This window comes from Sprattus sprattus (assembly GCF_963457725.1).
Source record: "Sprattus sprattus genome assembly, chromosome: 2".
Classification (NCBI taxonomy): Eukaryota; Metazoa; Chordata; class Actinopteri; order Clupeiformes; family Clupeidae; genus Sprattus; species Sprattus sprattus.
Window position 1 is genome coordinate 23,123,671 of NC_137921.1, and position 15,611 is coordinate 23,139,281.

General features: G+C 42.9%; 1 protein-coding gene across 7 annotated transcripts in view; it reads right to left on the reverse strand.

Moving 5' to 3' along the window:
• Window positions 1-432: 432 nt before the first annotated feature.
• Window positions 433-15,611, reverse strand: part of lama2 (laminin, alpha 2) — a 158,673-nt gene continuing 143,494 nt past the window's right edge. For 6 of the 7 annotated variants that reach the window (XM_080832117.1, XM_080832116.1, XM_080832115.1 and 3 more), the window contains 11 exons: window positions 10,980-11,128; window positions 10,497-10,673; window positions 8,791-8,974; window positions 7,948-8,031; window positions 4,705-4,817; window positions 4,016-4,205; window positions 3,381-3,539; window positions 2,893-3,046; window positions 1,731-1,861; window positions 1,241-1,463; window positions 433-957 (listed from right to left, as the gene is read on the reverse strand). In XM_080832117.1, the coding sequence (XP_080688243.1) occupies window positions 803-957; window positions 1,241-1,463; window positions 1,731-1,861; window positions 2,893-3,046; window positions 3,381-3,539; window positions 4,016-4,205; window positions 4,705-4,817; window positions 7,948-8,031; window positions 8,791-8,974; window positions 10,497-10,673; window positions 10,980-11,128 (1,719 nt within the window). In that variant the 3' untranslated portion in view covers window positions 433-802. The remainder of the gene's footprint in view (window positions 958-1,240; window positions 1,464-1,730; window positions 1,862-2,892; window positions 3,047-3,380; window positions 3,540-4,015; window positions 4,206-4,704; window positions 4,818-7,947; window positions 8,032-8,790; window positions 8,975-10,496; window positions 10,674-10,979; window positions 11,129-15,611) is intronic. The other variant, XM_080832114.1, reaches the window with a different exon arrangement.

Consider the following 15,611-nt stretch of genomic DNA (forward strand, 5'->3'; position numbering starts at 1 on the left):
AATGGAGCATCAACATTCAGTACTTTTAGAAAGTTTACTTTAACATTATAACTGTTGCCTTGCCACAGATGGCAAGTATTGACAAGTGAACGTATTGACTGGCCCGGTTCCACTGTCTACCACTGTATGTGGATGGCCTGGAGCCACATATTGATAGGGTACTCTGCTGTAACCCAAGTTCTCTGAAACATTGAGTGGAGAGATCCACCAGTGGGAGGGACATCGCCATCCATACCTGACCTCAGCAGAAGCATCCAATTGCTTGGATGGAGGTACCGTTGTGTGCTAGTTATGTATAGCAGATGAACATACCTCATAGAAAAATATGGAATCATTACTTTTTAAATGAATCACTTCATGTAATTCACGGGAATTTCTCAATTCTCAAGTTGACAAGACACAAAGATAGAAGAAGACTACAATACCCAGGGGTTTTAGTTCAGGGGGAGTATATTAATATTGCGGCATACACTGTACAGCAAGTCCACACCATGCAAAAAAGCTACAGGGAACACTGAACTGCTGACAGACAAGATGACAGACATTTATCCAGAACCTTCTATGGAACCATGCAACACAAAATCCTTGTATTTTTATTTTAAAGAGTCCACATTCAACACTCAATATGGGTTTACTATCAGGTGGTTGGGAATTCCAATAACACTCAGTTAAAACTGCTTAAAAATGCCAAGTTCTTGGACTGGTTAGCCTGTACCAGTTTGAGGAGTGGCCTTTCATATAGCCTAGATTTTGGTGTAAGTTTGTGCTAGTCTTGGCCCACTGACAAGTCAGTGGGTTGGGTTTATGCGGCAGGGCAAGAGAGTGGTTGGACTCCCTCCAGTTCCAGGGCCTTGTTGAAGTGGACATCCAGGGCCTTCCCACTTTTTATAATCCTAGCGTTGCGTATGCAGCCCTTAAACGGCGTGCTAGTGGTCAGCCCAAACTGCTTCAGTCCAGCTAGAAAAGACACAGGAGATAGCGAGGAGAGTTAATGGGTTGGATTACTGTGCAAGTAAGTGTGTGAGACAATTGTGACTGACTCTAATAACCTCTGCCACAGCATCTTACCTTATTGCCAATGAATAATTATGAGTTTTTTAACATATGATTCGTCATATTACATAAATATCAGCTAAATGGCCCATTACAAATATCCACTGGGATCCCATACAGGACTCGCTTCCATAAAAGGGAAGTTATCGGTAAAAGAACAGTTCTGAGATCAGTTGTGATGACGTACCTGGGTAGCCACCAAAGTACACAGGGTCGCTGGTGTCCGCAGATGGGGAGTGGGCGCCGGGGCTGGCTGCCTCTACCTTCTTGCCGTCCACCACCAGCTCCAGGCGGTGCTTGATCTTATGGGCGGAGACAGTGTGCCACTGGCCATCGCAGAGCCCCGCCTCCTCCTCAGGCTCATAGACAGCGGTGGTGATGCCCACACCGTTATCAGCACTGAAGAGAAGCTGGAGGGGGGAAGGAGAGAACAGAAAAAGGAACATTCAATAGAATAGAATAGAATAGAATTGGACTTAACAGTCCAATGACAACATTTTGGTTAAAAAATTGAAAATCCCCTTAATCATAATTTACAAAGGCCCTTTTCGACTGATAGGTGTAGCCTTTTAAATACAATCAGTTTCAGATAACACACACACACACTCACACATACACAGAGAGAGAAAGAGAGAGAGAGAGAAATAAAGGGTAAGAGACAGACAGAGAGACCTTACCTTGCCATTGTGCATCTCGATGCCCATCCCATCTAGCACCTGGCTGCTGACACCCATGAGAACTCCATCACTTCGAGACGTGCGGAACTCTAGCTCCACTAACACCTCTTGACCAACTCTGTACGAGGCCACTGGGTCCAGCAAACACACACACAAGAAAACACATTATTATTTAGCACTCTAAGCTACACACACTCACACCTTCCTTGGACTGTGGAAAACCGTGGTTCAGTGGAAACAGACCTGTAAACACTCATGCACAAAGAACCAATACATGCTAAAAATTCCCTTGGGATAAATAAAGTATCCATCCATCTATCTGTCTATCGATTCAATAAAGAGCCAACAGGAAGTAAAACAAATCTTCCAGTTTACCTCTGGGGGACATTACAGGTTCATTTCCTTGTAATGAGCTCAGCAGTTATTTGTCCACATCCCTGGCATTTGTCCAGTCATAACTAATTCACCTGAGTAACTAACCTTGGCAATCAATCGCTCAACATACCTGCACTTTTCCTTTGAAAACAGGCATTATTACTGAACTCTGGTAGCATTAAAAGTCTGGTAAACTGTGCCATAATAGCGAATGATTGGACATTCATTAACACTTTACAGTCTGGTTTGTTGAAATTCAAATTGATCAAGTTCATCACCCTAATTAAACCCAATCCCTAACCCTACCCTTAACCATGAATTGTAGTTAGCAGTTTACAATCTGAGCATCTGTATATGGTATGTAAGGGACCATGCATTTGGTGATCCTAAATCTGAATTAGGATTATGAATTCATTGTGTTTGGGGATTTTGTGTTACATTGACTGGATGCAAATGTATGGTAATCAGAGATACTGAATTGTTTATGGCTTGGCACACATATTTATAAAAAGGTGCAATTACTTATCTCCCATCATTACAGATATGACTTTAGGTGACACTGTTGCCTGTCACAGCCTTCTCAAATGACTTTGTGGTTATTGTGTCCTGGTGTTGTTGTATTGCACCATACTGCAAAATTACCTTTAACTCATCCACATAAGATTAAGGAATTACTTAGAATGTATAAATCTCAACAGCATTAATCCCGGAGTAATGAAATTTGAAAGAATAACGTTGAAAAACATAACGTGCATTAAGAAAGCAGACTTGGAATGTCGGCCTGTACCTGCTTTGGCATAGCCTGTGCCATCAAAGTAGGTGCCCTTTTCAGGATTGGCAAAACAAGTGCCAACGTGGTAACTGGACGTGGGGTTTTCAAGGTCCAATTCAGTGCCAAGCATTTTAAATTTCCTGATGCATGCATCAATGCTGTAGACCACCTGAAAAAAAAACACCCCAGAGTATCATCTTTATGTACTATATGCTGTATACAAATCTCGTCAAAATAGCTATATGACCCCTACGGAAACAGGTTAAATTAGTTAATTTTTCCTTTATGTTATCTTAGATTATTCTAACATATCGTGATGCCTTTCATACGTTTGTAAATGTTTATGGTAAGTACTTCAAATGACCCTTTTTGTATGATATTTAAAATATGACACATACTGTAGATGTTTCTGTACATGTCTTAGTCTGTGTGTGTGTGTGTGTGTGTGTGTGTGTGAGAGAGAGAGAGAGAGAGAGAGAGAGAGAGAGAGAGAGCGAACGTACTGGGCCGATCCTCTTGGTAGTGTAATTGACCGGGAGCCCACCGATATAGAGCATGCCCACCACGTCCAGGATGTCTGCCTTCTTAGGGCTCTTGGTCTGTTTGGAGAAGCGGCTGTCCACTGTCAGCATGCCTGTCTGCTTCTGCCTTGCCACCCGGATCTGAACAAGTGTATCATGATGGATAGGTATCATTATAGGGTTATTAAATCATTGATTATTAAAGGCATATTCTGTGATTCTGGCCAAAGGTTGTTGATATGACAGCCAGAGTTCTTCTCTTCTATGGGAGATCTTATGTCTCCTGCTGTATTTCACAAATCTGGATTACAGCGATCTGGACTACACTGAGTAAAACCTGAAAGAGAGGTTTACAAGAAGTTCCCTATTGTGAGATTTCTGGGTTGAACTCAAAAGGCCATCAGGATAATGTTGCAATATTAGATTTGTGAATATCTCAAGCTGATGTTACTTGACTGATATTATGTTACTGTATAAGGAATGATATTTTAATATAGTATAGAATATTATAGTACAGTATAGAACAGTATAGTATTTATAAATAGGAGTTAGCATTGGAGTGCATTAAATGAGTTTATATGGCTTTGATGGTCTGTGTGCGTCTTATGGCCTCTGACCTTGTGCCACTTTCCATCGTTGATGGTGCGGGGCACGCCAATGGACGTGTTTCCGCTGCCCAGGTCAAAGCCCAGGTAGGCCTGTCCCTCCTTCAGCTGCACCGTGGCAAAGTCTGCATGGTTGATACGCGCCATGTAGAACACCAGGCCGGATTCGGCCGTTGTCCGGATCTCAAACTCAATGATCAGCCTATGAGGAGAAGGAGAAATGTGGTGCTTTCAGGCCTCTGGTGTTTGTTCACTGAGATAAGTGGTTTCATGATGGTGACTGTGAGGTTTAGAGATATATTACATATATGGATGGCAAGCTTATGATGCTTGAGATAGACCAAAGCTGGAGAGACCAGTACAGTGCTCTACTAACACTACATCTCTCCTGTATGCATGTGGAAGATGGAACTTTCTAGGAACTTTTAGAACCACTCAGAGCTGGACCATTTTTCAGTTTTATACCTGTACATTTTTTATCCTGATATAATCATAGTATTAACCACAGGTATCTATGAATATATCTGTAATTATGTAAAACAATCTTAACTCCTTGAAGACAGACTCAACTAGCCCTATTCATTTAAAATAACAACCTTATATGCATATATCAATACAATAAATGTAATCTAACAAAAGAAACCAAAGCCAAACAACCATCATTCAAATAGATGATGATGATTCATAATTGTGACCATTACCTGTTCTTGACCTTAGTGTCATCAAACCCAAAGGCCATGTGGCTGTTTCTAGAGAGTCCAAACTGCTTGGCCATCTCCAGGCCACCAGGGGGAGCCTCAGCAGCACATGAGATCTATGGGAGCCAGGAGCAGGAGTAGCAGTAAGTGTCTAACACACGGCTGTTATCTTTTTACCCAACACCACAAAGCTTGGTGGATTGAGGATGAGGAACAAAAAAAACAATTTAATCAAATCAAACATGCAAACCCAGCTGCAGTATAACACCTGCTTATAATTGCGTTTCATATATGTTGTTAATCAATTCCCAGTCCTGATCATGTATCATCCAGTTGTTAATGGACTCTTTAAAAAGCTGAATGCTCTGAATCGGATAAATTGTCTTTCAAAAATGGCTCTTCAGGGCCTGGGAGTACACACCTCATGGCAAAAAAGAACTGAAGATATAAATGTAGACAATTAAAGATGTATACGTAGTAGTGCTGTCAAACGATTAAAATATTTAATCGCGATTAATCGCATTTTGTCATAGTTAACTCAAAATTAATAATTTGTATCTATTCTAAATGTCCCTTCAATAATTTTTTTCCATCATCTTTAAATGCTATTATCATGGAAAAGTGGATTGCCTTGCTTTATGCAATGTTTTATTTTATTGAAAAACAACATTGCCAAACAGGGCGGTACAAAATAAAATTATAAAGTGCACATTTCAGATAAACAAGGACTCAGCCTATAGTGCAGTTAAACCATGGCTTAATATCCTCTTTTTTTCAAGTTTGCTGTGAACATAGAAGTCAGGGGCCGTATTCACAAAGAATCTTAGGGCTAAAAGTAGCTCATAAGTGGCGAATTTAGGAGAAACTCCTAAAAATAATGGGCGTGTCAGTCTTAAATGTAGGACTCCTAATTTTTTTTACTAAGAGCAATTCACAAAATATTTTATCCCTAAAAGTAGCACCTAAGTCTAGGACAGCTTAAAACTCCTCATGAGGACTCCTAAGTCACTAAGACCTATTCACAAAAAATCGTAAGATGGCTGCAGCCGACTTGGAATTGATAAAAGACATTGCTTAAACCGTGAAGGTATTAATATTGTCGTAGAATTAGCGTGGGATGCAATGACGCCTTTAAACAACGATGTGTCCCGAAGTGAAATGTCTGGACACATAAAGATAGCCTATTTGGCTTCGCGGAAAACGCAAATGACGACACTGGGGATCATCATTCAGCCGTTTAATTCATCAAACTATCAACGCACTGTAGACCCCACATCATCCAACAGTTGGATGTACCGATGACTTGTGCATTTCAACTTAGAGCGGTCTGCAGCAGGTTTTTGAGAACTTACCAGCTGGATGCCGCTGGGGTGACAGTGGCTATTGGTCCTGGGACCAGTAGGCTTTCGCTTAGGCTATACGTTTCACGTTCGTTTCGCTTTGATCAATTAAGATTGGAGGGCTTAAAGGGCCGCATGTGCTGATATTTGAAGTGGTCAAGGGCTGGAAATATAATAGCCTTACAGTTTGCTGGGTGCTTTAATTATTACTGCCTTGATTACATGCAATTGCCATATTTTATATTGATCGCTTTATATTTCTCTTAACGTGCAAAGTGTCATTCCCGTTGGATGCACAAACTTGTTATCATGCGTGTGCATTCTGCTAACTGCACTGTCCATAACTATTTAATATGACTTAATTTGAAGCCTAGGTTATTCTCTTATTTTCAGTCGATATAGTGGGATTGTTAGAGAGACGTCACGAATGAGTTTTTAATGAGAGAGCCTGTCAACAACCAATCACCGTCCTCACCCCTTCTAAACTCGTGCATGAGAAGCGACGTCATCCATAGCAACGGAGTTTTTATCTTAAGCTTAGGAGTTGGTATTATCCTTAGTATGAGTAGGTCTCAGAGCCGTTGTGAATCACTTTTAAGAAATTACTCCTACGTAAAAGGTTTTAGCGCGAGTTAGGAGCACTCCTAGTGGTAAGATAAAAGGCTTTGTGAATACGCCCCAGGCCTCTTATTTCAAAAACAATGAACCGCAACAGTTAGGTTACCAATAAAAGGTAAGACTACTTCTGTGCCTTCATCCAACTGCCTGTTGACATTTTCAGACCACAGTGAAGGTCGCTTCTTTTGCACAACTAGGTAAACTTTCTATTCAGAAGCTTTTCCATCATCCATTTCGCCGTATCGCGCTCACCATTCACTCAAACCGTAACGTTAGCCGACTACACAGTTTGCGAGGCCAAAAAGAACGTTAATCTTAAAAAAAAAAAAATCGTTAAAATGGGTTTGCGTTAACGCCGTTAATAACGCGTTAAACTGACAGCACTAATACGTAGACAACCAAAGATGTATATTTGACAACTAAAGATGTATATGTTGAGAATAGTAACGACAGAGGTACAAATATCCATCTAAACCACATCAGTTTAAAACAGAGAGCTCTGTTCATCACCCCTGCTTTGAAAGACCTATGACGGATTCAACATTATAAGTAATTTTCTTTTTACTCTTGACATTAAAAACTAGATGGTGCTGTTGTAAAAGGCTGGGGTTCGCTCTGCACTCCTACCCGGATATTGGAACTACAGATTGGGCATGGAGGCCTTGTTTCAAGTGTGTTATTCAAATTGAAAATTATTAAAAAATGTTTGTTTTGAATTTAAAATGATTGTTCTATATGCTGTGGGACATTAAGACAACACTGCGCCAGTCTCAATTCCACACAACTGCACAGTTCCTCAGTATATTGGTACAGGAGAAAATATTTTTCAGTAAGAATTCCTGTCAATGACTTAAAATGTTTTTAAAATGAGTGAAGAGGCAAGTGTCGAGTCACACTGTAGCCTTTTGTCACGTCCGCTTTGAGATCAGGCGATGTGACTTTTCTGCAGGCTGAAAAGAGGCAATGATGTTCTGAGGACAGTCAAAGGATATGGATATGACATTCACACACACACACACACACACACACACACACACACACACACACACACACACACACACACGCACACATATGCACGCACATGCACTTCCCCACCCACACACACACACGCACACACACACACACACACACACACACACACACACACACACACACACACACACACACACACACACACACAGAGTCAGTGTGTTTAAGAGGCAGTCGCAGCATTAAAAGCAGCTTCAACTATCGACAGAGCATGGAAGCATGATTGTGTGTTGGGGTGGGGGGGGCAGGGGGGCAGTACCGCAGCAGCATCAGGATCAACAGGGGGATTGACGGGGGTTTCCTCTGGGGCACTGGTGGTCTCGGCTGGGGCTGGGGGGGTGGCCTAAGGAGCAGCAGAGTGAAGGAGGTGCGAGAGTCAGAGGAAGCAGCAAAGCATAGCATCTACCTGCACATGGCAAACTTCAGACAGGGATGTGTGTGTGTGTGTGTGTGTGTGTGTGTGTGTGTGTGTGTGGGTGTGTGTGTGTGTGTGTGTGTGAGAGAGAGAGAGAGAGAGAGAGAGAGAGAGAGAGAGAGAGAGAAAGTGTGGGTTTGCTTTGATCATTTCATTTAGGCTTGTGTAGAGATATGTTAAAACATCACAGCTATGGCAACCACTTGATTCTACTCTGACTAATCCAGTTTAAAGACAGATAAAGAAATAAGTGAAATGGATAGCTACAGACGGAAGCCTTCAGGTATGGTCAGGTATTGTAAGCCATACTGCCGTGGTAAAGCATGGTAAAAGCCACGTGGGCATGGATTTTGGCTGTAGCATGGTTAGTGTTAGCTTGCTGAAGCAAGGCTTATAAAAAGGCGAAGCTTGTTCATAGAACCACATGTAGCATACAGAAAAGCATGATGGGACTGATCCCAGAGGGCTAGATCCATTTCAGAGTCAGCAAAGAAGACAACTGACTCACATAACGGAAGACAAACACTTTCTTTTCTGCAACTCTCTATCTCTCCACAATGAGACAGCTTGGGCGCTCCCAAGGGCAACAATATGGTTTAACAACTATATCTTGATCTTTTATCATCTCCATTCATTCCTATTGTGTTCTGTTGTCATGCTTCTCTCCTACACATGGAGCAGACATACGGTAGATGGTGCAGGAGGTGGCAGTATGGGTCCTGCTGGTGTGGGTTGACCTGGCTTCTCCTCCTCCTCCTCCTCCTCCTCCTCTTCCTCAGGTACTGGGCGAAGTGGTGGGGGAGGGGCTAGGCTGGGGCACTGCCCTATCTCAGCATTCTCGAATGCCACTGGTTGGGAGAAGTCCACCGGACTAACAGGGAAGAAAAGTGATTGGTTACTGATGCTGCCAGGCAGGCTTTGCGTTAGTCCAACACTGGATGCGCAGGTGGACTGTTTCTAATGGAAGCGTATGCTGAGAACAGATTAATGAGATTAATTATAACCAGATAAATGATCAATTCATCTAATTTATGTTTGGGTATACTGATTCCAAATGGTACTTATTCGTGACAGTATAACCAAAATATTCACCTTGTTTTCTTCCACTGGAAGCACCATCATTTTTTTTTAACATATACTTTCACTTATTATAAGACCAGGGCCATCCAGCTTAAGCACTGGGGAATAGCCTCTATCTTCTGTTCCAGTAGGAGTTGATGTCAGGGACGTCCACAAACAGAGAACATCAATGCTAGAAACAGTGCTTAGCAATGGGTAAAAGATGAATGATAAAAAAATTGAGTAAAAGTAAAAGAAATTTTAAACATAACTTAAATCTGTCATGAAGTTGTTGGAAACAGGGTCCTTGATTCTTTTGCCAAGTCTGGATTTATCCATCGATATTCTTTCTGTACAAATACAAGCTAAATAATTTCCATGGCATCCTAAAGATGTCGATGTCTCTGGTTCAGACACTTTTTTAGTTTCCATCTCTGAGGCTGGACCAGGGCCATGGCCTTGCCACTGGGGTTTTATTTAAATAGAGGGCCTCTGAGTTAACTCAACTCTGAGAGATAGAGAGAGAAAGAATGAGAGAGAGAGAGAGAGAGGGAGAGAGCAATGGCTAATGGCTGAGATTCCTAATTATTAAAGAGAAGGTAAGTCTTCATATTGTTATCTTGTCATGACGTTTTAGCTGGTAATTATACTGCCCAGCTGTGTCTACACAATTATGGTCCTATGTGGTTGGTGATGAAGACGTTTGGTAATTGCAAGTAAATTAAAAGCAGGATGGCTAAAGGGTATGTAAAATGTATCTGTTTCATATGACATATTCACATGCTTCATCAGTTGTGGCAAAAGTAAGCTCTTACTGAAGTTTCTGAAACATTTTAAAACGGCTCTATTATACCAACATTAAACAGATGGACATCAAATGAAAAATAGTCCCCTTGCAAGATCTTGGAGCAAGTGTTATTCTCAGCTCTCCTTACCACACCTAAGGCAGCCAGAGAAAGGAATCAGTGCTTGGCCAGACATGAGGTCCTCTTAATTAACCCTTAAACTATATCCCTGTGGAGGTATAGCCTATAACATTTATATATATTTTTATTAAGTGTTAAACCAGTGTTAAAACAGCAGTCTCTAAGATAGGGGATTGACTCTCCTCTCAGTAAGCGAAATGGTCATGGTCACAAGCCTCTTCGCTGGAGTATCCTCCAAATGTTTACTTCCTCTTACTAACAAACAGGCGTAGCCCCGTACAGCTAATTTGAATCTATGCTGTTCCAGGCTGGTCCAGTCACAGACAAGGTACAGACTCAACAGCAGCAGGTGTTTTAACAGACACTGCCCTGACCCAATGGGTAGGGACAGGTGAGAGTGAGACTCACACAGTGTTGATGAGAAGGTTCCAGATGCAGCCCTCAAAGGGCAGGTTGGGCTGATGGGTGCTGGCCTCTACGTCTGGTGGGAGCCCCCCGACAAAGAGACGCTCGATGTTCAGAGGGTGGCCATTAGGCAGGTTCTGCTCAAGCCTCTGCTCCTCGTCCACCAGCACGGAGAATGCACTGAGGGAAGAGAGACCAAGATTTTAGAGAGTTTGTGTGTGTGTGTGTGTTTGTGTGTGTGTGTGTGTGTGTGTGTGTGTGTGTGCTTTGACATGTGTGTGAAATGGAAAAAAAGACAACGAGGAAGAGAGTTACTTAGAGAACACATGGTCATGATGAAGCTGGGGTAAAGCAGGTGTTATTATATAGTTCTTCATTTTGATGTTTTTTTAAGGGCAGTCAATAAGGTATTAAAAATGTTACCCTCATATTAAGTCAACCTCTCCTGAACCTTGCAGGAAAATGAAGACACAAAACAAGTCTCACCCTCCAATCCTCTCGATGCGGAGTGAGTGCTCACGCCCGTCGTGCAGGATGCCCTCGTCAGGCGTGCGAATGATCTTGCGTGGGTTCTGTCTGCCAGTGAACACCAGCACTTCCAGGTCTCCTTTATTCAGCTGCACCAACAGGAAGGGCTGCACCGGGAACAGAGGGAGGGAGGGAGGACAGGCCATAGTCACCAGGCAGTTCACAGAAGACTTAACTTACTTACCACTTACTTACTTACTACTCAAGGAATACTTCAGGATGTGCACAACATTTTTTTGAAATGATTAAAAGTTTCAAAAAGAGATGCACCAACACCATCATAGTTTCACAATGAATAGAGGCCGAAGAAGAAAACATAGAGGGAGAAGCCATGGAACTGGCCATCTGTGAAGAAAACAAATCACAACAGACCACAACAATCTGAAACAGACCGTCTCAACTAAGAAGCCACCGAAATTTGAGTTGTATCGACATGTGATGGGAATGTGTTTTACATGTAAGGCACAAAGCTGTATTTTCATGTTAGATATGCTTATTCCACTTATACGTTTACACCATTTAGAGCCTATGAGCTATCATATCTCTAGACCTCCCTGGAAGGTGACAGGTTCAATTTTTAGGAACAAAACGAACTATTCAGCTTGTCAACATTACGCATGACGTGGCATCTGACCAGGGGCGGACTGGGACAAAAAATCGACAAAAAATCGGCCCGGGCATTAAAATTCGATAACACACCTTTTCAGTCTTTTTGGTCTCTCGAATGTCTACACCAACCAGGCTTATACAGTGCCACTTGAAAGTATGTGAACCCCTTGAGCACTTAAGCGTTTTCTGTTGTTTTACCATGATTTTTCATTTTTTTATCACCAATTTTCCATAGATGAAATGTCAGGTTCATGTTTATCATTTGCATGTACTTGTTTAGAGGAAATTGTTTGAGTACCCAAAAAACTACATGAAACATGGAATTAGTCCATTTCAAAAGTAAGTGAACCCCCAGCTGAATTGATAAAGTCTAGCAGGTAACAGATTCAGTGCAACTTATTTGGGTGATTAATTAGTCAATTGAGCAAACCGATCATCTGAGACATCCTTAGGGAAAGGTTTGGGCAACACAGATTAAAAGAGAGAGGGAACCAACCAAACTACTGTAGTGCCAAGGTGTACCCACACAGATCAACAATGCCGAGAGGAAACGAGATTGTAGACCCATGTACATTTACCCCAGATGCTGCCAGAGAGGTCTGAAACTCTTTAGAGGTGATGTGTGGGTTGAATTTTACCTGATTTATTCTTCTTATGGTGCTTCTTGGTGATGGTCTTGATGGGCGTCCACTTCTAGGCAGAGATGCGGTCATGTTGAATGCCCTCCATTTCTAAATTATTTGTCTTGGATGGATGGATGGAGCTGGAATCTTTTGGAGATGGTCTTATAGCTTTCCCAAGACTGATGGGCTGTCAGAACCTTCTTCCTGATGTTCTCGGATTTCTCGTTTCCTTTCGGCATTGTTGATCTCTGTGGGTACACCTTGGCACTACAGTAGTTTGGTTGGTTTCCTCTCTCTTTTAATCTGTGTTGCCCAAACCTTTCCCTAAGGATGTCTCAGATGATCGGTTTGCTTAATTGGCTAATGAAGCACCCAAATAAGTTTCACTGAATCTGTTACCTGCTTGACTTTACCAATTCAGCTGGGGGTTCACTTACTTTTGAAATGGACTAATTCCGTGTTTCATGTAGTCTTTTGGCTACTCAAACAATTCCCTCTAAAAAAAGTACACGCTAATGATAAACATAAACCTGACATTCCTTCCATGGAAAATTGGTGATGAAAAAAATGAAAAATCATGGTAAAACAACAGAAAACTCCTAAGTGGTCAAGGGGTTCACATACTTTAAAGTGGCACTGTAGCTAGCAGGGCGTCTGCCCTATAGTCTACCAAAAAATAAGAAGAAACGGGACGCCCTACTTTTAGGCAGGACGGCCTAAAGACGCCCTATTTTTCTCCCGTTCTACCTGTTAACTTCGCTGAATGTGATCAAAATTCACCGTTTCAGTCGCTTCAGTGCTTAGCGAAGTCTAGAATCATACAAATGCCCTGCCAATTAGAAAATAGCATTGCTGTATTCCCGCTACAACAACGTTACATCATGATTCCAACGAAACATTCTGACAGCTGTCTCACCGCACGTCACTGAACCTACTACTTTATGAGTTCAACAAGAGTTTGTGTGTTAAGGTGGTGGTCTTAATTAATCTAAATTCAATACAATACAATATACATCATACAATTTAAAGCTTTGTTCAGAATACGGAGGTATGAGATCGATCGATATTTTCTGTCCTTTTTTGGAACCAGAAAATAGCGACTGAAGAACCCCCTGTTCTCGTCTCCGAGAGGACAGGCTGTATTGCTCCCTTTTCTAGAAGGGAGTCTGTTTCCTCCTGTACGCGCTTGATGAGGTGGCACTAACGTTTGAACCACGCCCCTGAACTTCGGGGGGGACGGGACGGGAAAACTGGAGCGTATAACGGGCTATCATAATTCGGTATCTGGACAAATTGGCATATTTTCGGAATACCAGGGTTTGGGAATACTGGGCTTTCGGAACATTGACATGGCACCGCGCACCAATAGGCTAACGGGCTAGCCCACCACTCAAACACACAACATAGAGTGTAGGCTAACGGCTGGCTGTTTCAGAGTACAGTAGGCTGAGGGCTAGCAACAGCTACAGACTTGTCTTGTATTTACAATGCAAACGAACTTGGCCATAGAACATAGGTCCTAAGTCAAACATATTTTAGAGACGTTTTAATTCATGATCAGTAAGCTTACCGTAGGTCGTTGTATCATATCTCCCTGCAGCCACCATTATCACTGTCATCCACGGGAGCTGATGATGGCCCATTTGGCAGCGTTGGCTTGAAGAGCAAGCCTCTTCTTATCTCGCAGTTTCTCTGCACCCCCTTTTCGCTTTCTCTCCATTTGGACTGGAGGATTCTAACGAAACGTGCGTTTCTGTGCACCGACCAAGTTAAAGCTAGAAGGTGTTTGGTGATATGATTGGACGAGCCCCTAGTCACTTAAGAAGACAGCCAATGGGCCGCAGACTACCGTGCGCGTGTTAAGCATGTCAAGGCCATGGGCCACGCTGAGTTTGTTTACCGTCCTAATGCATTATGTAGGCAGGTCCAAATCGAAAGGGGTTGGTGTTGGGTCAGCCCAGGGGATGTGATGGGGCCAGCCCAGTGTCAATAGGGCCGCTGATGAACTACTTTCGTGGGCCAGCCGGTCAGACCAATATTTTGGGTGAAAAAAATAAAAAATAAAAATTCAGTTTGCCCGGTATGCCCGACGGCCAGTCCGTCCCTGTATCTGACGCATAGTGCTGTTATCCAGCTAACTGGAGTCTGAAATGGGAACAGCCCAAGTGCTCTGAGAGATTTTCCATTTTTCACAGCTGTGCTGACGCCTGACAGAAACGACAGCCTGCCGTGCCTTACCACGCCACACCGCACCACATCATGCTGGCGCATGTCTGAGGGCCTCTCAGCAGCTACTGATGAAACCGTCAGTAATCGGGGAGGGGGCCAGTGCGGGCGCCTGAACATGCACACACATACACCTCCCAAGCGCCCAGGAAGTGTGTATGCCATCTCTATAGCAGACAAGCCCCTACCACCCACCCACCCTCCTCCTAGATGATTAGGAGACTTCTATTCAACAGAAATCTCCCACTGCCTCACGTGCAAACTGACAGAATAAATAAAGAGGTGGAGGGGACGGGGACAGGGGAGGGGGTGTGTGGACGGTGGTTTGGTGAGGGGTCGACACCAAAGCAAGAAGAAAAAAAAAAAAAAGATCCACTGGTTCACTCTGAAAAGGACATCCACTTCATTTATGGCTGATAATGATTTTTTGAAAAGGTGACGGCCTGAACCCCACCAAGGGAAGGGGGGGATGGGGGTATCGCAAATTGGACGCTATCCATCAAAGTGCTGTGGACGTAATCTATTTTTACTAACAGCACTTCCACGGGAGGAAGACGGAGGTTAAACTCACTATCATTTCCTCAGGGCGCCCGGCTCTAATTGATGTGCCGGGGGCCCCAGTGGTTCTCACAGAGAAACCGGCGAGGATGAAGACATCGTTGACAAGGACTGAGCGAGGAACATTTTAATTAAAACGGTCGCTGATCCCCATGCCTTCGGTGACCAAACGAAAAGGAAAAATTAAAAATTAAAAAATGGAAGGAAGGGAAAAAACGTTCTTGTTTGCTGAGGGGCAAAAGCTATTACAATGGTTCACGTTCGATTAATCTCTTTTAGAGTTCACATAATAAGGCTGTTCCCTTGCCCTCCTGAGTTGATTACGATTGTGCTGGGAGTGTTTCAACACCGGTCTCGGTCTGAGACGCTCTCCCTTTTTTCAATTACCTGATGCCCGGGCCTCCTAAGCGTTTCGCTATTAAATTGTTCCAGGATACATTACACAACTGCTTTCCCCAGTGCGCCTTAGGCTTCTCAGGACCCTACACTGTAATCAATAACTTGTATTGAGGATATCCAAAGTTATAGTTGTATCAATTTGTAAGAAAGACCTATGAGTCCACAAGGTAAAGGA